The sequence below is a fragment of the Natator depressus genome, chromosome 1 (genome assembly GCF_965152275.1).
Source record: "Natator depressus isolate rNatDep1 chromosome 1, rNatDep2.hap1, whole genome shotgun sequence".
Lineage (NCBI taxonomy): Eukaryota > Metazoa > Chordata > Testudines > Cheloniidae > Natator > Natator depressus.
The window spans coordinates 123,996,373-124,017,867 of NC_134234.1; the positions used below are offsets into that span (position 1 = coordinate 123,996,373).

The window sequence follows — 21,495 nt, forward strand, 5'->3', positions numbered from 1 at the left end:
ATCCTCTGTCAACCTTTCCCTGACTCCAGTGATATGCACTAAGGTCCTGATTCAGCAAAGAACTTAAGAATGCACTTAACTTTAAGAATGTCCTTAAAAGTGTTTTGCTGAATAGGAATGGGTTCATTAAATTTGTATCCTTAAAGATACGCACATGGTTCAGTACTTTGCTGAACTGGGGCCTTTAGGAAGAATCAGTGTCTGAATGAAATGACCCAACACATCTAATACAGTCACTAGAATTAAGTCATGTCATTTTAAAGAATTTTCAGGAAATGCAAAATTACAGAAGTCGAGTTAATTTAATTTGACAAATGAACCAAATCTGCTTTTTGATTTGTGAGAACACAATATCTGCACAGTTTTGCAGCCTCGCAATGTGCATAAAGCCACAGAGTACATTATCCGGCTGGAGAGTTTTTGAAATAAAACCTAAACGATGTTCCCTGTATTTGCAAATGAATTAAGCTGATGAAGTTTCAAAAGTGCCATCACTAAGAATCTGACCTTTTCAGCTATGATGAAGATTGCAATCACTTTGTGTTACCATCTATTGGGAAATTATGGTTAGAAGAGTGTAGAAAATGAAAAAAAAAAGTATAAAAGAAAGAGTCATTTAAGGCACATCCCCTAATAGCTGGAACTTAAATTATCTCTCACTTTGCAGACAGCAGGTTTTGTGACCTTCGGAGTTACCAAAGGAGGGCATTAGACAGAGTTTCACAGAACTCTGAAGACCGAACACAGCAGGGATGAGACATGCTTGGTCTGGTTAAGATTTGGATCACTGCTTTGGTTTTTCTCTATACATTGTATGTACCATTTCCCCTCACAGTAGCCTCTGGAGTCCCCCATCTTGTTTTCTTTCTATGTTTTGGATGTAGACTTTATAGCAGGAACAAGAGAAAAATATATATGTGGTTACGAGAAAAACATTTTCCTCATCCTTATCCTTACTGTGTCTCGGATAGGTTTCAGCAACAGCAGCAGAAGAGATGAGGCCATGGAATCAACTGTATTGTAGGACTTCTGTGTAATTAATCCTTCCCTCTGTTGATGGAAAAATCTCCTCCAACCAAGAATTAAAGGTGAAGATTTTTATTTTCAGAACAGGTATGAAGGACATAGCATTGCCTTTCCTTAAAGGCTTCAAGTTAGAGCTGCTACATTTTGTTTCAATACAACAGTTTTCCAGGCTGTTTCATCTAGATCTCAGTGTTTCATGGGACTGCATCAATTCTGAACAATTTGAATTGAAGTGGAATGTTGTTTTGACTTTCACAATTTGTTTTTATGTTTAATTTTCAAAACCTTTTTTAAAGCTTGTAATCAATGTTAATATACAACTATTATAATGTAAAATATTAAATGTATAACATTATATTGTCTAATGTTTTGACATTATCAAAATGAAACATTATCAAACCAAATCAAGATATTTCAGAACTTCTGTTCCATGGTAACTTTCAGATTTTCAACTTGTCATCCTGCTTTCAGATGAAAGGAAGTTTCAGAATGTTGGAATTTCCCTCAGGATGGCCGCTCTACTTTCAGTGCTCTCTAGAGAATAAGGAGGAGCTGAAATATCAGCAATGCAACTTTCTGCTGTGTTACCATAATATGGCAAGGCTTGAATTAAGGAGTTCTGTATTACCTAGATACTGTGGGAAATACGGTACAGAATTGTGTAAAAAATAATTCTCTTCCAAAAAGGAAAGGTGGTACCCTTTCAGCCAGAATTTAGTCTCTGAGGAAGAGGACTCAACACAGCAAAGACGGAATTCTAGGCTCATGCTGAGTGTTGTCATGCCAGGCTGATGTACAGTATAAAACCTTGTTTCTGTCAATCAGGTGCCACAGGTCTCAAACGCAACCCTGAAAGATTGCAAAGCAAGACCCTTGCCTGCTGCATCACCACACTGCAAGGTCAGATGAAGAAACCGCAGCTAATGCCCCACCACCAGAGGCCACACCTGCTGACTCAGAAAAGTCAGTGGCTAGAAGCAGACTGCTGATTGGACCCTACCTAGGGTTCCCACCTGTCTGGGTTTTACACGGACAATCCGGTTTTTGGCTTCTATGTCCAGGTGCCATTTAGGGTTGCCAAGTGCCCGGTTTTCAGGGAGCTGGCAACCCTAAACGGCAACTGAACCAAAAGCCCAGTTACTATGAGGAGAGAGAGGCACCAGATCATTAGCCCAGGTCAGCCCCTGCTCAGCAGGCTGTAGGCAGGTTCCTTGAGAGGATCCAGCGAGCGACAGTGGGGAGCGGGGCAGAGGAGCGAGCAATGGGGGCGGGGCCTTAGAGGAGAGACAGAACAGGGGGCGGAGCCTCGGGGAAGAGGCAGAGCAGGGGGAGAGTCTTGGGGGGAATAGGTGGGGCAGGGCTAGGGCCTCGGGGTTCAGTTACCAGCAATTAGAAAGGTGGCAACCCTAACACCACAGGGTATAAAGCTTCCTGTTTCATCCCCATCTGAACAATTAATTGGTAGGCCTACTGCTGTCTAGACTTCCGATACCAAATCCGTGTTCCTGGCTCCTGCTGACTCGCCTTGTTCCTGTTACCATGCCTCATCCCCACTGCTGCTAACACACCCTGCTCCTTGTTCCTCATCTTGATCCCCTGCTGACTCTATCTTTAACTGTTAGCATGACTTCTGACTCCAGCTTAATCCTTGGCGTGGCTCTGAGTCCAACTCTTGGCATGGTTTCCGACTCTGACTCTGGCTTTCACTTTTGGTGTGACTCCCGAACACAACCCTGACTCCACCCCGACCACTAGATAAGACTGCCCCCTTATGGGCCTCGACAGTCACCTTTGGAAGAAATCATTTACCTGCACACCAGCCCAGACAAGCTGCAAAGGGTGGGGAGGAAGGAGAGAAACAAGAAAAGTTATAAAGTTATAAACAAAGCAATTGTGGGTGAAGTATTAGACTCCAGGGAATTTTTAATGTATTTGTTTTCCCAAGTCACTAATTCTCCATGTGGACCCTGCTGATGCACGTAACCGTTTGTTAATGTGCTTTGATCTAGTCCTCTTTGAAATGGGACTCAATCAAAACGCATTCACAAACTGTTAATGTGCATCAGCAGGGTCCACATGAACAGCTAGCCTGTGGCATGCTAGAGTGGGGTAGATTCACATTCCAGCTTGCCAGGATGTAAATGTTCACATAGACACGCCCTTTGATTGTAGATCTTTCAGATTATAATATCTTTGGAGCAAAGGCAATCATTTAATATATGCGTGTATAGTGCCAAATACCATGGAGCCTTATGTCACGGAGGTGTCTAGGTATTACTAAACTATGAATCAGACATATTTTCATGGCTTTTTATGCTACTCCAGTAAGGGACTCACTATTCTAGTTCAGAATTTGTGCTATCTCATTGACTTCAGCAGAGGGTATAGAGGGCAGAGGGCAGAACTTCACAAAAAATATCATAATCTAACCTTATAGAACCCAATCTTCCATTCCTTTCTCAGACCAAGCTGTCATTGCCTTGGATGGGAGCTTTGCCTGAATGGTGAATCTAGGACATGGCCCATAGGTATCTCAAGAGTTTAGACACAGTTTTCTTCTTCAGAATTGTTAACCCACACCTTAGGGTGACCAGATAATGTGTGAAAAATTGGGACACTTTCTTTGGGCTGGGGTACAGTTGCTTATATAAGACAAAACCCCTAATATTGGGATGGTCCCAATAATATTAAGATGTCTGGTCACCCTACCACACCTTAAGGAGTTGATATAGTCACGGCCCTTGAAGTTACACAGACTAGCACCGCAGAGATCATCACATCGATAAAAGTGGACATCCAGAGATATTACAGATGTCACTAATAGGCAGACTAAGGCGAGTCAAAAATGAATCAGGCATTGTTGTGACACCCTCTGCACATGATGCTGCCCAAGGCCAAGCATTTAAGCCAAGGAATAAAACACTATTAAGCAGCTTTTTATGGCAGGAGGAAAATGCCATGCTTCTGAGTCTATATACTTAGAAAGGGAGGTATAAGTACCCTGGCCATCTTTCTACTACTTGCAGTTTATCTTTGAAGAAGTGGGCTTTCGACAAACACCCACGTCTATGAAGGCCTGGTAATTAAATTTAAAAGGACTCAAGTGGCTGTATAACTTGCAGTCTGGGTTTTGGGATATGGAGACTTTCACCTCTAGGTCACTGGTTTCTATGCAGCCTAGGTTTATATAAATGACTGAAAGTCATTACCATCTAGAGGCTGTAAATGACCTGTGTTAAATGAATTGTTGGCTTCAGTCCATTTCCTAAAGGCCAGATGTCAACACATGTTGAAAGTCTCAGGAGAGAGATTAAAGACTGCATTGACTTGGACACTACATTACCCTCTTACTCCTTGAGGTGCCCCCTCCTTGGCAATGTTGCGGGCACATGTGCAGGAAATGAGGGGAAGTTTGCAATGGCCCAAGCTTTATCTGCTTTGTGGATACATGGGAGACATTAGTCTTCAAGGATATTATTCCGAGACCTTTCGGGAGCACTACATTCACCTAAAAATATTAAAAATGTACAGCACCCATTCTGCTCCTTTCACTCATCACCTTAAAATTAATCTATCTCCTTTGCCTAGAAGAAATCTGCTGAGTATTCTTCTGTGAACAATACTTAAAAAGACTTAACAGGTGACATGGAAAAGTATGTGCTAGAGCCCTCAATATGGCAGGCTGAGAAGGCCATTCAACACAAACCTGGGACTTCATTTTTTTTTCTGATAGGGTCTATGGTGGTCAGCACATTACAAGTGGTCTTATGTGGTGTCCACCAGGCACCAGGCTATGTGTTCGTTCACCAGAGAGTCCTACTGCAGCATGGAGCTACTTTGTTTTTTTTTTTTTTAAAGTGTAAATAAATTATAGTTGGAAAATCAAATAATACTGATTTTTTTAAAAAGTGACTTACCTGCCTCTGTGAGATGGTACCATGCAACGTGCTTCAGTTCTGCAATGACCATGTAGGGTAGCCTCAGAAATGTCAATGTGCTGATGCTCTTATTTCGTCCACCTGTGTCCTTTTTAAAATTATTTATTGGAAATCTCAGACTTTTCTATCCCACGTGAGTTGAAGAGCTCATGCAGCAAAGAAATGCTAACTTTTCTGTGTCTCCCATGTAGCTGCTGGAGCATAAGTAATGTCATGTAATGAGCAGGAACAATCTAAGGCCAGAAGGGTACAAGAGTCATTCCTTGCTTGAAGATGACTGCCTTTTCAGTATGGGGATTTGTGAAGTGTTAGTGTGTTTACGGCTAGCTGTGCTGTACATTAGTACCAGACCTCTATAAACCTGGTGCTCAGTCCTAAAGACTATCTTTTGTGACTGTAGCATACGTAGTTCTGGTCATCTATGAAAGCAATTTGATAGATGTGCAAAATAATTGAAGTATAAAGTACATTCATTAGTTATATATATAAAGTTAGTTCAGTACTTACACACTCTCTCTTCATTAATGAACAGCAAAAAGGTCAGTTATGTATAAAATTACATTATGGAAATGCTGCTTGAGTTTATAGAGCTACGGCTGACATGAGTTTTGCAATTAAGCAGGGATTAAAACATTTTGTTATATATGAACCACTTCATTGTGCATGAAGAACACAGTGTAGCCTCTGAAATGACAGCACTAATTCTTTGAGTATAGAATTATTTTTCTGAGAATTTACAAAAGAATTAGTTAGTTTCAGAGTTAAAATGTTTATAAAAAGGTCTGTTAAGAAATTTAGCACCCTGCGTCAGACCCGTTTTCTTTTGTCCTGAATAATCTCAGTAATTAAATAATAATTCCGACGCTTCAAATTTAAACCTAGTTAAAATTCACTGAAAGCTTGTGCAGATGGTAATTTTTTTTCCTTATAAAAATTCCTTATAAAAATCATTTTTTGCTGTTATTCTTTATAATTGAAAGTTGCTTATTCAATGGGAGCTGACAAATAACAATCTTTTATAGAGAATTCCATGAAGAAATTGTTTACTTTAAAAAGGGCTGCCATCTCCTATTGTTTTCAATGGGACTGAAGACACAGTTGCCCTCTTCCAAATGGCATCTGCCTCCCATTATCCTTAATAGGCATGAAGCCAAATTGCCCTCAGTTAATATAGGTGCCCCTAACAGCATAGAGAATATGACACCATGAGGAAGAAAAAGAAAAGAAAATAACCTAATGTGACTTTAAAAATCAGTTTAATTAATCTAGAACTATAAACACTACTATAAACTAATTATAATTGTATATTTATGGCATGATGTCATTACAGGGCACAGGTTACATTACAGGGTTAAGGTTATTTGAGTACCTTAGCTGTGCATTTCTGTTCCTTAATATGTTTAATTTTTTTTTAAAATGTATGCTTAGGTTTGTAATGACCGTTTGCCGCTGGTGTGCTGAGACCACTGCCTATCATGTTGACCAGTACTGGCTCATTTTTGACTTGTACTCCCCCAACTGTCTATCTGGATTGTAAGCACTTTGGGGTATGGACTGTCTTTTTGTTCTATATTTGTACAGTTCATGTCACAATGGGGTCCTGGTCCATGGCTGGGACTCCCAGGTTCTACAATACTACTACTTCTAATAACGATAGATGGTTCTGGAGATTACATCAGTGCTATGTTTTTACCCTTCAATTACTTATCTGTGATCGCAACCTTAACTTCAGTTTAACAAAATTTTATTTGTAAAAACAGCTTAAAGTACTGCTCAATCAAACCTCTTGACTGGAGTGAGCTCCTTCAGTTGAGCCTGAGGACTAGCGAGCCCAGCCTCCAAGCAGATTAAAGGGCTCTGCTGAGTTGTGGTAGGACCGACTGATTGGCTAGCCCACCTGACTGGCTGACAGAAGTCAAGCAGGCGTGCTTTTAAACTCAACATCAGCAGATTGCTGACTGCTCCGTGTGCATGCCCATAGTTGTGATCACTTCTGTGCCTGCCTTGATCCCAGTCTCATCCCTGTTCTGCTTCAGCCCTGGTTTGCTGTCTGCTCCTGTCTCCAGCTTTAAGTTAAGCATGACTCTTGGCTTGACTGCTAGTTCCCAACTCTTCCTCTGACCGCTGGCTCTGGTTCCTGGCTCCCAACTCCTCCTTCAACCACTAGGCCTGACTCCTGCTCCAGCCATTATCTGTGACCACCTATGCCCCAGACACGACACCTCTGAGCAAAGTTACAGTTTTGGAGGATGTATATTACAGCTACTGAGGCTGATGCAATACTGTATTACGCTAAATGGAGTCACAGTCACATAAAACGGAAGTAATACAAGTGTTGTATCAGATCCACTTTGTTCTAGTCCATCCTCAATTTCTTTTGATCTAGTTTCTTTATTGGTGCCCATCATTGTGGTATTTGGGTGCCTTATTTAGACATGTCAAGGTAAAGTCACTGCCTTTTTCAATTAGGCACTGGTAGAAATGGACCAAATATAAACTGATGTAGTGATACATGCCTGAACCTGCAGACAAGCAGAAACAATAGCTCTAAGAGGTGTGAACTGAATTATTCATCTAAATCAATGCCCTGTGGATTTTGCAATTCTGTGCCCATGGAATCTGAGTTTTTTCATGATACCATGAAATGGAGAATTTTGCCAAGGGATTTACCATTTTGCTGCAGCCAGAGATTCAACATAATTTTTCTGTCTCCTTGCCTGGCTGGGACTTGCCTGCGATGGTTTCTTGTTCCCCAGCTTTCTCTTCAAGAGAAGGGCCACTAGGATGATCAGAGGAATGGAGAACCTACCTTATGAGAGGAAACTTTAGGAGCTTGGATTGTTTAGCCTAACAAAATGAAGGCTGAGGGGAGATACGAATGCCCCTCCTATATATATCAGAACAATAAACACCAAGGAGGGAGATGACCAATGTTAAGGGCCAATGTTGGCAGAAGAGCAAATGGATATAAACTGGCCCATCATCAAGTTTATAGGTGAAATCAGACAAAGGTCTGTAACCATCAGAGAAGTGTAGTTCTAGAACAGCCTTCCAAGAGGAGCAGTGGGGGCAAAAAACCTAACTGGCTTCAAGACTGAGCTTGGTAAGTTTACGGAGTGGATGGTATGATGAGGTTGTCTAGAATGGCATATGGCCCATCCATGACTGCTATTAGCAAATACCTCCAATGGCTGGAGCTGGGACACTAGGTGGTGAGTCCTCTGAGTTACTACAGAGAATTCTTTCCCTGGTGTCTGGCTCATGGGACCATCAGGATCTAACTGATCACCATATTTGGGGTCAGGAAGAAACAAAATTTCCCATCAGGCCAGATTGACAGTGATCCTAGGGTTGGTTGGTTTGTTTTTGGATTCCTCTGCAGCATGGGGCACGTGTCACTTGCTGGTTTGAATTAGAGTAAATGGTAGATTCTTTGTAACTGGAAGGTTTAAAATCATGATTGGAGGACTTCAGTAACTCAGCCAGAGGTCAGGGGTCCATTACAGGAGTGGGTGGGTGAGGTTCCGTGGCCTGGAATGTGCAGGAGGTCAGAGTAGATGATCACGGTCCCTTCTGGCCTTAAAGTCGATGAGATATACTGCATTGCTCTCCAGAGTCAGGCAGCAGGACACCTCCCTTTCTTCTCTCTTGTTGGTCCATCACTTATACCCTGACTTTTCTCTCTGGGAGACTCAGACCAAAATATAGGTGCTGGAACTAGGGGTGCTGCAGCACCCCTGGCTTGAAATGATTTCCATCATATCCAGGGTTTACAGTTTAGTTCAATGGCTCTCAGCACCCTCACAGTAAAAATGGCTCCATCACCCCGGACCAAAATATACCCCAGAGTGTCAGCTACCATGATACTTCCAAGGCGTTGTCACAGGAGCTGGAAAAGGATTCTAAGGCATGTATAAAAGGAGGGATCACAGCTCTATTTGGAAACTAACCATCCATCTTTATGAAAGAAAACCATTGAACTCTTCAATTGAAAGCTTATGGGTTTACACAATCAGAAGACTGTTTTATCAAAGGCAATGTTGTAAATGTGAAAGGTTGTACTGCCAATAACAAAAGCTGCCAAGCTCTTTATTTTTGGGGAAACAGTCATTGCACCCTGTGTCTAAAATAGCATCAGTGTAATGTCCAGATCTGCTGCTACCAGTCAAGTGAAAGCAATCCCATCTCTAATGATGCCGTCACCTGATGAAGATGGGGAAGTAGCACCAGAGCACCTCCCAAAGTCCTCAGCTATTCTCTTGCCCAAAGGCACACAGTGGCAAGAAGTGTTTGGGGAAATATGAAGCTGCCAGTACCATGAGGAAGAGAAAGCGCAAAAATCTGGACTGGGGAAGGAGCTGGGCTACGGAAGAGCTGAAAATCCTCCTGCTCCACCTCCCCAAAAATCACTTATCTTGAGATTGACTGTTCCACTACGGGTATGTCTACACTGGCAAGTTTCTGCGCCACAAGTTATACCACTTTTATTAAAATGCTGGAATTAAACCGCTGTTGTGTGTCCACACTGTGCTCCTTGGGACGCTAGAGCGCATCCACATTAGCAGTTCTTGCAACGGCAAAGAGAGCAGTGCACTGTGGGTAGCTATCCCACTGTGCAACTGGCTGCAGGATGCTTTGGGAAGGGTTTGCAGTGCCTCATGGGGCAGGTACAGCGTCACATGATGCAGGTTTCCCAAACCCATTGTTCCATGGGCATCCTACTACATTGCCAGCTGCTTTCCAACTGAAGTGTGTGTGGGGGGGAGGGGGAGAGTGTGTGACAGGGAGTGTGTGTGTGTATGGAGAGGGGGAGAGTGTGTGTGTGTGTTTTGAGGGACAGAGAGTGTGTCAGCATGCTGTCTTGTAAGTTCAGACAGCAGCATGAAGCAACCTGTCCTGAGGCAGGGGGAGGGGGAAACCCTACCAGCCCCCGCCTCCCTCTCTGGGCTCTCTCTCTCTCACACACACACACACACACCTCCCTCTGTGTTCAACAGCGCGAGCATTCCACATTCATGGTTTGTTTTGTGTCGCGGAGCAGATCAGCACAGCACGCAAGGGCTGTCAAAAACGGTGCTTTGAAAGGGGAGGGGCGCATGTCTCTGCAGCAGCTGAGTTCAAAACAATGAACAGAGCGGTCCCTTGAGGCATTATGGGACAGCTCCAAAGGCCGATTACAGGGCAGAAAGCAATCAAGTGTCCACACTGGCAATAGAGCGCTGGAGCCTCTGCGCAAATGGCCTTACGACTCTCGGCGAGGTGGGTTTTTTGCAGCACTGCAACTGAAGAGTTTCTGCGCACAAAGTGGCTTGGCAGTGCGTCTGCAGTCGGAGCGCAAAAAGCTGCTTCACTGTGCAGAAACTTGCCAGTGTAGACAAGTCCCAAATACTTAGTCACTGGGTGAGAGACGAAGAGAATGACTTTATTCAGGCAATTGTCAGATCAGCTTGTGTCCGTGCCCCCACCTTTCCTGTTTGCAGCTGGAAGTCTGCCAGGTCCATCAGCCTATGAAATTTGGGAATCCTCTACAGCAGGCCGTAGAAAGAGAAGCACGAAGAAACAGTCCTATACTACAGGCAAAGTACCTGCCAATCAGCAAGGACTCTGCCCATCATAGCCCTCTAGGAGCTCCTCTAATCGGAGAAGCCTTCTCCCATCTGAAAGAGCAAGAGGAAGCAGGAGCTAGAGATTCCAAGTACAATATAAACCAAACTTTGAAATTATTTGAGACCAACAATCCCAACTGAAGTTCTATTATTTTAAAGCATCTTAAAATAACTTTTAAAATTTGATATGGGGAAAGAATTCCCCTTGAAGATAAATATTTTGCAGTCTCCTGGTCACCATGTGGAAAACTCATCTGGCTTCAGTGGAGTTACAACGGGGATTCATATGGTCCCTTCTGTTATATGTAAATTCAGCAAGTACTTCTGCCAACAATGAGAACAATTATGGGAACAATATTGCAATATGAAATGCTGGCTAGCTAACACCCTCCACTGCATCCTGTGCCTGATCTGTGAATAAAGAGAGGAATTTAGTTCCCAACGTGTCAGTCTGTGACATTTCACAAGCACTACATTCCCTTCCAAAAAAAATCAGCCAGTGACACAGGGAAAGTGCTACAGTGACTGGATAATAAATTGCCTGCTGCTAACCCTTGCAAATAATAAATGAAAACACCCAGGGCTAAATCACACCTCTCACAGCCCAGAGGGAAAATATGATCCTCTTTGGGACCAGACATTTCTGCCCTCTGACAGTTTTCTTTTCCCATTCTCCTTTCTCTCTCTTACTTGTTCTTGTGACTCCCCTTTCTTTTTTCTGTAGTTCATTTCCTGCAGCAACTCCCAATCCCCCAGTGTGACCTTCACGCCCACCCCCTTCTCATCCCAGCCACTAAAAAATGAGTAATGAAATATTGCTGATATTTGAAGTATCATCATTTTGCTTTTGAGATATGATTCATGAGGTGGGAGTAGGGTGAAGTACACACCACTAAAAGAGTCAGGGTTCAGGCTGTCTGGAGACAACACTCAGTTCACATTGGAAAGGTTTTCTTTGTAACCATAAGGGATAAAACTTTCTTAAAACAAAACAAACAAAAAACCCCATCCCTTTGAGATTCTGCTCAGCGGATGTATCAGACAGGCAACATAAATACACCAGGCATTTACCAACCTCTTTTTAAACAAAAATCACGTACCCTGAGGTTGACTGTTCCACTAAATACTCAATCACTGGGTGAGAGACAGAGAGAATGACTCTATAGTTCAGTGGTTAGTCCACCCACTTGGGAGGTAGGAAACCCTGGGTCCAGTCCCTCTGCTTTAATCAGTCATCTATCATTATTTATCCACAGTGGAGCAGCTTCAACAGGGGAGATTGAGGGCATCCCACATCAGAATATCCCATAGCCCCATGTTTAGAGCACCACTGAGAATTTGAACGGAGGTCTTCCACCTCTTTCTCCCCTTCAGGCAGAGCGGGGGGAATTGAACCAGGGCCTCCCACATCCCAGGCAAGTGTTCTAACCATAGGGCTAAAAGGTAGAAGATGGGCACCACTGGTGGCACCAACACCCATCAGAGCACCTATCTTTCCTGGGTTTGTGGATTACTCTGGGGCTTGGGTGGGCAATAGTCCCCCAGATACCAAGAGTGAGACAGCAGGGCACATGCTGAGATGCAGAAACATAGGTGTGGGGGACTTTTACCCTGAAAACTTAGGCACTGAGTGAGTTTAGGCGCCTACAGGGTTCAGGAGAAGTTTTGTGGATTGCAGTGGAGCCTAAAACTGGGACTTCGGTTCCTCAGTCTGGGGCTTAGGTGCCTAATTTCCTTTGTGTCTCAGGGCCCTTGAGTCTATCACTATAAGGCATATTGTCTAATCCTTTAAGTATTCTTGTGGCTCTTCTCTGAACCCTCTCCAATTTTTCAACAATTTTTCTAAGCCTTCCGACCCACCCTCCTATCTTAAAGTCCTTTTCTTTAAATGCATCTGGTTTCTGCTGAAACATCTGGGTAAAGGGTGTTGTACTATACTGTAGTTCCTGTGATGGATACAGTGTGATTATCATGAAGGCCAAAAGAATGAATTATAATAATCTGTTACTTATTATAAAGTGTTGGCAGGATTTAAGAAGTTTAAGGAAAGAAACCCTAAATTTCCAGAACTGATAAAAAGTGGATTAAGTTATATTTGCAAGATTTGCAGAGCTGGTTTTAAGACATAACAATCCCACAAGGGACAGTCTCCTCTTGTTACATAAAAAGGGAAAAACACAATTCTGCACAAGGTTAAAGACTTTTTTAATCACAGACCGAAACATCATGATTACAAAACTGATGGTTAGATTTAAAACCACCCTATACACATTTCTGTGGGAATATTTCCCCTTGACTCCCTAGCAGACTATGGGTTCAAGTGAAAAGCAGCACTGTTCACATTTGCCTTTGGGATTGAACTGTGAATTCCAGGATGCTGGTTCATGCTGCAAGAAGTCAGGTAAGGATGCTTGTTGGACACATTTCATTCACCCCGTTTGAAGTGGCTACTTTTAGAGATCTCTGCTACCTACATCAGAAATCCTAGTCATCTTGCAGCTTTCAGTCCAGAGCCTTCGCTGCAGCTCCTCATCATATGATACATCAGTAGATTTTGTCCTTTGCTCATTGTAAAGATAGATGCCACCAACTCCTTCCAGCTCTGGTGAGACAGCTGCATAGATGGACGTGGAGGCTCCTTCCTCTGGAGTCTGCAGACAGTAGAAAACAAAGCTAAATGAGACAGGTGCATATACATAAAGACATTGGTTCATCACTATACACTACCAATATCAAAGAGCTTCCCTTGTCCTGTACCCAGTTTTGTGGTTTTATTCACACTCTGATGAGGAAGGGGAGGAAAACAGCCACATATCCAGACAGCCCAGTATAGCATTTTACTAACATTCTATTTAGAGACAGCTTCAAGCCACAAAACTCCCACATGCACATGGAAAACTTTGAGATATTCAGAGACAGGATTTTAGTCCAGGCCCATCCTTTCCAGCAATAATCCAAAAAGAAGTTTGTTTCTCAGGGAGGTAGTTAATTCATTTCTAAAAGCAAACAAAAATATTAAAATCGCTAGTGTAATTATTCATTTTATAAGGATATGTTTTTTAATCTGCTCTAAGCAGATGAAGGTGTAGTCTGTGTGTATAAACCACACTTTTTAATAATGTGGCATGAGCAAAAGACCATGACAACTATGATAGCAAATGAAAATTCTGCTGTTTAATCCAACCAGGAAAGGTAAACCAGAATACTATATTTTGCATAGAACATAATTATCAGAGTTCGCTGCTGTCAAAAAATAAAATGGAAGAAGCTTTGTAACATTTAGCATGAAACGAATGTTTAAATAAAATTAATACCTTATTTCATGAAACACCTTTCATCCTGAGGGAACCCAAAACACTTTCCAGACTGCTTACAGAGGGATCACACATCCACCACTGAAATGATGCCCATTTTTGTCGTTTTTAAACATGCACTGAAGTACAGATTTTGAATGTTTGCATTTATTAGTGATACAGATTATGATCAAGGCCTCATACATGATCATTTTAAGCTTCACAATTTTGCTTCTGTAAGTAATTAACACTACAGTGGTTATTCACAGTATTGCCTAAAGCTGCTTGAATAGTATTTCTCAAAGACTTTTTGACAAATTTGATAGTATTTTTATGGCTATCTAGTGATTAACAAAATTAATCGCAATTAATCGCACTGTTAACAGTGGAATACCATTTATTTTAAACATTTTTGGATGTTTACTACATTTTCAAATACATTAATTTCAATTACAACACAGAATACCAAGTGTACAGTGCTCAGTTTATTTTTGATTACAAATACTTGCACTGCAAAAAACAACAACAAAAATATTTTTCAATTCACCTCGTACAAGTACTGTAGTGCAATCTCTATCATGAAAGTTGAACTTACAAATGTAGAATTATGTACAAAAACACTGCATTCAAAAATAAAACAATGTAAAACTTTAGAGCCTACAAGTCCACTCAGTCCTACTTCCTGGTCAGCCAATCACTCAGACAAACAAGGTTAGTTACAATTTGCAGGAGATAATGCTGCCCACTTCTTGTTTACAATGTCACCTGAAAGTGAGAACAGGCATTTGCATGGCACTGTTGTAGCCGGCATTGCAAGATACTGACATGCCAGATGCACTAAAGATTCATATGTCCCTTCATGCTTCAACCACCATTCCAGAGGACATGTGTCCATGCTGATGATGGGTTCTGCTTGATAACAATTCAAAGCAGTGTGGACTGACACATGTTCATTTTCATCATCTGAGTCAGATGCTGTCAGGGTTCCCTCCCCACTCTGAACTCTAGGGTACAGATGTGGGGACCCGCATGAAAGCCCTCTAAGCTTATTTCTACCAGCTTAGGTTACAAACTTCCCCAAGGCACAAATCCTTTGTCCTTGGATGGTACGCTGCCACCACCAAATGATTTAGACAAAGAATCAGGGATCACTTGGAATTCCTATTCCCCCAAAATATGCCCTCAAGCCCCAAACCCCCTTCCTGGGAAGGCTTGAGAATAATATACCAACCAAACAGGTAAACCAGATTCTTAAAAAACAGAATTTTATTATAAAGAAAAAAAAAGTAAAAGAAGCACCTCTGTAAAATCAGGATGGAAGGTAACTTTACAGGGGTAATCAGATTCAAAACACAGAGGATTCCCCTCTAGGCAAAACTTTAAAGTTACAAAAAACAGGGATAAACCTGCCTCTTAGCACAGGGAAAATTCACAAGTTGAAAACAAAAGGTAATCTAACATGCCCTGCCTTATTTACTTACTCTTTTTGCAATATTGAGACTCACTTTAGGATGGTTTATAGGAGAAGGAGTTTTCTGACCTGGTGCTTCTCTGCTTCCCAAGAGAACTCCAAAACAAAGACCCCCAGATTTGAAAGTATCTTCTTTCCCCATTGGTCCTTTTGGTCAGGTGCCAACCAGGTTATTGGAGCTTCTTAACCCCTTATAGGTAAGGAGGAATTCTAGGCTACTCTTAGCTGTATGGTTATGACCGATGCCACCAGCAGAAGGTTGATTTTCTTTTTTGACAGTTCGAGTTCTGTAGTTTCCGCATCAGAGTGTTGCTCTTTTAAGACTTCTAAAAGCATGCTCCATACCTTGTCCCTCTCAGATTTTGGGTGGCACTTCAGATTCTTAAACCTTGGGTCAAGTGCAGCAGCTATTTTTAGAAATCTCGCTTCGGTACCTTCTTTGCGTTTTGTCACATCTACTGTGAAAGTGTCCTTAAAACGAACATGTGCTCGGTCCTCATCCGAGACTGCTGTAACATGAAATATAGGACAGAATGCGGGTAAAACAGAGCAGGAGACATACAATACTCCCCTCAAGGAGTACAGTCACAAATTTAATTGACACATTATTTTTTTAATGGGCATCATCAGCATGGAAGCATGTCCTCTGGAATGATGGCTGAAGCATGAAGGGGCACACGAATGTTTAGCCTATCTGGCATGTAAATAGCTTGCAAAGCTGGCTACAAAAGTGCCATGCGAATGCCTGTTCTCACTTTCAGGTGGCACTGTGAATAAGACGCAGGCAGCATTATCTCCCGTCAATATAAACAAACTTGTTTGTCTTAGTGATTGGCAGAATAAGTAGTAGAACTGAGTGGACTTGTAGGCTCTAAAGTTTTACACTGTTTTGTTTTTGAGTGCAGTTATGTAACCAAAAAAAATCTGCATTTGTAAGTTACACTTTCACGATGAAGAGATTGCATTTCAGTACTTGTATGAGGTGAACTGAAAAATCCTATTTCTTTTGTTTATCATTTTTACAGTACATATATTTGTAATAAAAAATAATAATATAAAGTGAGCACTGTGCACTCTGTAGTCTGTGTTATAATTGAAATCAATATTGAAAATGGACAAAAGCATCCAAAAGTATTTAATAAATTTCAATTGGTATTTTATTGTTATAATTGCAATTAATCGCAATTAATTTTTTGAGTTAATCGCGTGAGGTAACTGCGATTAATTGACAGCCCTAGTATTTTTAAGATCTTATTCAATGACTATTTTAAAGATAAATCAAAATGCTATAGAGCAGAGTGGTTGATTTGTACAAATATATTCACACCTAATTTATTTGATTTTTTTGTGATTTTTGGTAATAAATAGACACTTTTAAAATGATATTCATTGAACAGCATTCCCACTGTAGCACAAATTCTGCAGTAATGTTATCTACTTGCTGTGGCAATACTTGTAAAGGTTTAAATAGCAACCATTATACTTTTTGATTCATTGGGCATAAATTAGGTGCTGGGGCCCCGTTCCCCCAATAGATGTGTCAGAGCCATGCTGAATAATGTAGCAAATTGAGATCTATGTGACAGTGATAAATGAGCTTGGCAGCTGGCTGGCTATCATACCTGCACAGCTCCCTAATGCAGAGCTGGCAGTAGCACCAGGGCACCTGTGGACAAAGCACTATCTTGGGAAGGAGGTGGGAGAAGCCTTAAAAGCAGATGGCTGCCATTAGGACTGAAGCTAAGCTTTGTAGAACAAACTGTGTGACGTAGGAGCTGTGCAGGACAGGCTGTGCAACCTTTAAGTGTGTTCCAGGCGCTTTCCTCATAATGTGAACAATTGTGAACAGTATACTTTCATTGGAACAAAGCTCAGCAACGAAATCATTCACCTACTTGAAGAAGAAATTTAAGTTAATGTTAGAATCTTACCTTGTTGAGGATTCTACATATGTGTTACTATGAACATACTGCCCAATTTCTCCACTTCAAACCTGATTCAAAATACATTGAACTCAACAAGAAAACTCCCATGGACTTTGGATCAGGCCCTTAGTATACAACACTGCACTGATCACAACTAAAATGTCAACAGTTATTATCAGTTACCCCGCAAAGATTTGGTATTTAAGGCACCACAGTCCAGTGGAGGGCAACAAAAATGATTAAGGGGCTGGAGCACATGACTTATGAGGAGAGGCTGAGGGAACTGGGAGTGTTTAGTCTGCAGAAGAGAAGAATGAGGGGGGATTTGATAGGGTTTTTTTTTTTTTTGTACAAAGAGGATGGATCTAGACTGTTCTCAGTGGTAGCAGATGACAGAACGAGGAGTCATGGTCTCAGGTTGCAGTGGGGGAGGTTTAGATTTGATGTTAGGAAAAACTTTTTCACTAGGAGGCTGGTGAAGCACTGGAATGGGTTACCTAGGGAGGTGGTGGAATCTCCTTCCCTGGAGGTTTTCAAGGTCAGTCTTGACAAAGCCCTGGCTGGGATGATTTAGTTGGGGGATTGGTCCTGGTTTGAGCAGGGGGTTGGACTAGATGACCTCCTGAGGTCCCTTCCAACCCTGATATGCTATGATTCTATGATTTCCTAGTCCAAAGATAGCATAGTGAAATATTATGATAATCATATAACAAAGAGACTATTCACAGGGTAAGATATTACTCAACATGAGTAAAAAAATCTGGCCCAGGCAAGTACAGTAATGGTAAATGTTGATTTTTCAATAAAAAACACTCTACACTGGGAAGGCATTGGGAACAGTAAAACCAAATAAGGCCCTGATATTTCAAAGATTAATGGGCATGCTGAACTTTACATACTGGGAGTAGTTCCACTGGCTTCAAAGATACTACTTACACTGCTTTAAGTTAAGCATGTACATAATTCTTTGCCAAATAAGGGCTTAATTCTTAACCAGGACTGCCTTGTAAAAGAGGCTTGTATCTCAATTAAATTTCTGAACCTTGTATAAATAATAAATCATCATCACTAACAGCAACAAATTAAATTTCTTAATAGCAGAAGGATAGCAATTAGTAGTAAACATTAATATTTTATTAATATATTACATCTGTCAGAAGGAAAGCATTGAGTCTTAAGGTATTGTCTGTATTTTAATTATAAATCTAGTGATACAGTAAGCCTATTACTCATGTGATGGTTCATTGGACACTGTGTTACTGAATTCAACAGCTCTTTGGGACACACAAGTCTCAGCCCTGGTCTACACTAGGAGTTTAGGTCAAATTTAGCAGCGTTAAATTGATGTAAACCTGCACCCGTCCACATGAAAAAGCCCTTTTTTTTTACTTAAAGGGCTCTTAAAATCGATTTCCTTACTCCACCCCTGACAAGTGGATTAGCACTTAAATCGGCCTTGCCGGGTCGAATTTGGGGTACTGTGGATGCAATTAGACGGTATTGGCCTCCGGGACCTATCCCAGAGTGCTCTATTGTGACCGCTCTGGACTGCACTCTCAACTCAGATGCACTGGCCAGGTAGACAGGAAAAGGCCTGCAAACTTTTGAATTTCAATTTCCTGTTTGCATGGTCACCTGCAGCTTGCCACGCTGGCCAGAGCTCATCAGCAGAGGTGACCATGCAGAGCTCATCAGCAGAGGTGACCATGATGGAGTCCCAGAATCACAAAAGAGCTCCAGCATGGACCGAACGGGAGGTACGGGATCTGATCGCTGTATGGGGAGAGGAATCCGTGCTATCAGAACTCCGTTCCAGTTTTTGAAATGCCAAAACATTTGTCAAAATCTCCCAGGGCATGAAGCACAGAGGCCATAACAGGGACCCGAAGCAATGCCGCGTGAAACTTAAGGAGCTGAGGCAAGCATACCAGAAAACCAGAGAGGCAAACGGCCGCTCCGGGTCAGAGCCCCAAACATGGCGCTTCTATGATGAGCTGCATGCCATTTTAGGCGGTTCAGCCACCACTACCCCAGCCGTGTTTTTTGACTCCTTCAATGGAGATGGAGGCAACACAGAAGCAGATTTTGGGGACGAGGAAGATGATGATGATGATGAAGTTGTAGATAGCTCACAGCAAGCAAGAGGAGAAACCGGTTTTCCCGACAGCCAGGAACAGTTTCTCACCATGGACCTGGAGCCAGTACCCCCCGAACATACCCAAGGCTGCCTCCCGGACCCGCCAGGCGGAGAAGGGACCTCTGGTGAGTGTACCTTTTAAAATATTATACATGGCTTAAAAGCAATCATGTTTAATGATTCATTTGCCCTGGCATTTCCAGCTCTCCTGGATGTACTCCCAAAGCCTTTGCAAAAGGTTTCTGGGGAGGGCAGCCTTATTCCGTCCACCATGGTAGGACACTTTACCACACCAGGCCAGTAGCACGTACTCGGGAATCACTGTAGAACAAAGCATTGCAGTGTATGTTTGCTGCCATTCAAACTACATCCGTTCTTTATCTCTCTGTGTTATCCTCAGGAGCATGATATCATTCATGGTCACCTGGTTGAAATAGGGTGCTTTTCTTAAGGGGACATTCAGAGGTGCCCGTTCCTGCTGGGCTGTTTGCCTGTGGCTGAACAGAATTGTTCCCCGCTGTTAGCCATGGGGAGGGGGGAGGGGCTAGCCACGTGGTGGGGGGAGGCAAAATGTGACCTTGGAACAAAAGCACATGTGCTGTGTATATAATGATAACAGCAAGGTTTACCATGAAAGAGTGTAGCCATTGTTCTAGAAAATGTGTCTTTCTAAATACCAGTCTCTCTTTTTTTTCTCCACCAGCTGCATGTGTTTCAAGGATCACAGGATCTTCTCCTTCCCAGAAGCTAGTAAAGATTAGAAGGCGAAAAAAATGCACTCATGATGAAATGTTCTCTGAGCTCATGCTGTCCTCCCACTGACATAGAACAGACGAATGCATGGAGGCAGACAATGCCAGAGTGGAGGAAAGCACAAAATGACCAGGAGGAGAGGTGGCGGGCTGAAGAGAGTAAGTGGCGGGCTGAAGAGAGGGCTGAAGCTGAAAGGTGGCGGCAGCGTGATGAGAGGAGGCAGGATTCAATGCTGAGGCTGCTGGAGGAACAAACCAATATGCTCCAGCGTATGGTTGAGCTGAAAGGAAAGACAGCTGGAGCACAGACCACCACTATAGCCCCTGTGTAACCAACCGCCCTCCTCCCCAAGTTCCATAGCCTCCTCACCCAGACACCCAAGAACGTGGTGGGGGGGCCCTCTGGCCACCCGGCCACTCCATCCCAGAGGATTGCCCAAGCAAGAGAAGGCTGGCATTCAATAAGTTTTAAAGTTTTAAACTTTTAAAATGCTGTGTGGTCTTGTCCTTCCCTCCTCCACCACCCCTCCTGGTGCTTCTCTCCTCCACCACCCCTCCTGGGCTACCTTGGTAGTTATCCCCCTATTTGTGTGATGAATGAATAAAGAATGCATGAATGTGAAGCAACAATGACTTTATTGCCTCTGCAAGTGGTGATCGAAGGGAGGATGGGAGGGTGGTTAGCTTACAAGGAAGTAGAGTGAACCAAGGGGCGGGGGGTTTCATCAAGGAGAAACAAACAGAACTTTCACACCGTAGCCTGGCCAGTCATGAAACTGGCTTTCAAAGCTTCTCTGATGCGCACCGCGCCCTCCTGTGCTCTTCTAACCGCCCTGGTGTCTGGCTGTGCGAAACCAGCAGCCAGGCGATTTGCCTCAACCTCCCACCCCACCATAAACGTCTCCCCCTTACTCTCACAGATATTGTGGAGCGCACAGCAAGCAGTAATAACAGTGGGAATATTGGTTTCGCTGAGGTCTAACCGAGTCAGTAAACTGCGCCAGCGCGCTTTTAAATGTCCAAATGCACATTCTACCACCATTCTGCACTTGCTCAGCCTGTAGTTGAACAGCTCCTGACTACTGTCCAGGCTGCCTGTGTATGGCTTCATGAGCCATGGCATTAAGGGGTAGGCTGGGTCCCCAAGGATAACTATAGGCATTTCAACATCCCCAACGGTTATTTTTTGGTCTGGGAATAAAGTCCCTTCTTGCAGCTTTTGAAACAGACCAGAGTTCCTGAAGATGCGAGCGTCATGTACCTTTCCCGGCCATCCCACATTGATGTTGGTGAAACGTCCCTTGTGATCCACCAGTGCTGCTGCACCATGGAAAAGTACCCCTTGTG

The 21,495-nt window shown here is 42.7% G+C and overlaps 1 protein-coding gene across 7 annotated transcripts in view; it reads right to left on the reverse strand.

Annotated features, from left to right (window-relative positions):
• Positions 1 to 12,791: 12,791 nt before the first annotated feature.
• Positions 12,792 to 21,495, reverse strand: part of ZBED1 (zinc finger BED-type containing 1) — a 282,308-nt gene continuing 273,604 nt past the window's right edge. For 2 of the 7 annotated variants that reach the window (XM_074966159.1, XM_074966166.1), the window contains exon 9: positions 12,796 to 13,221. In XM_074966159.1, coding sequence (XP_074822260.1) covers positions 13,024 to 13,221 — 198 coding nt within the window. In that variant the 3' untranslated portion in view covers positions 12,796 to 13,023. Of the gene's footprint in view, positions 13,222 to 15,339; positions 15,844 to 21,495 lie in introns of those variants that run through there. The other 5 variants (XM_074966131.1, XM_074966120.1, XM_074966152.1 and 2 more) reach the window with 5 other exon arrangements.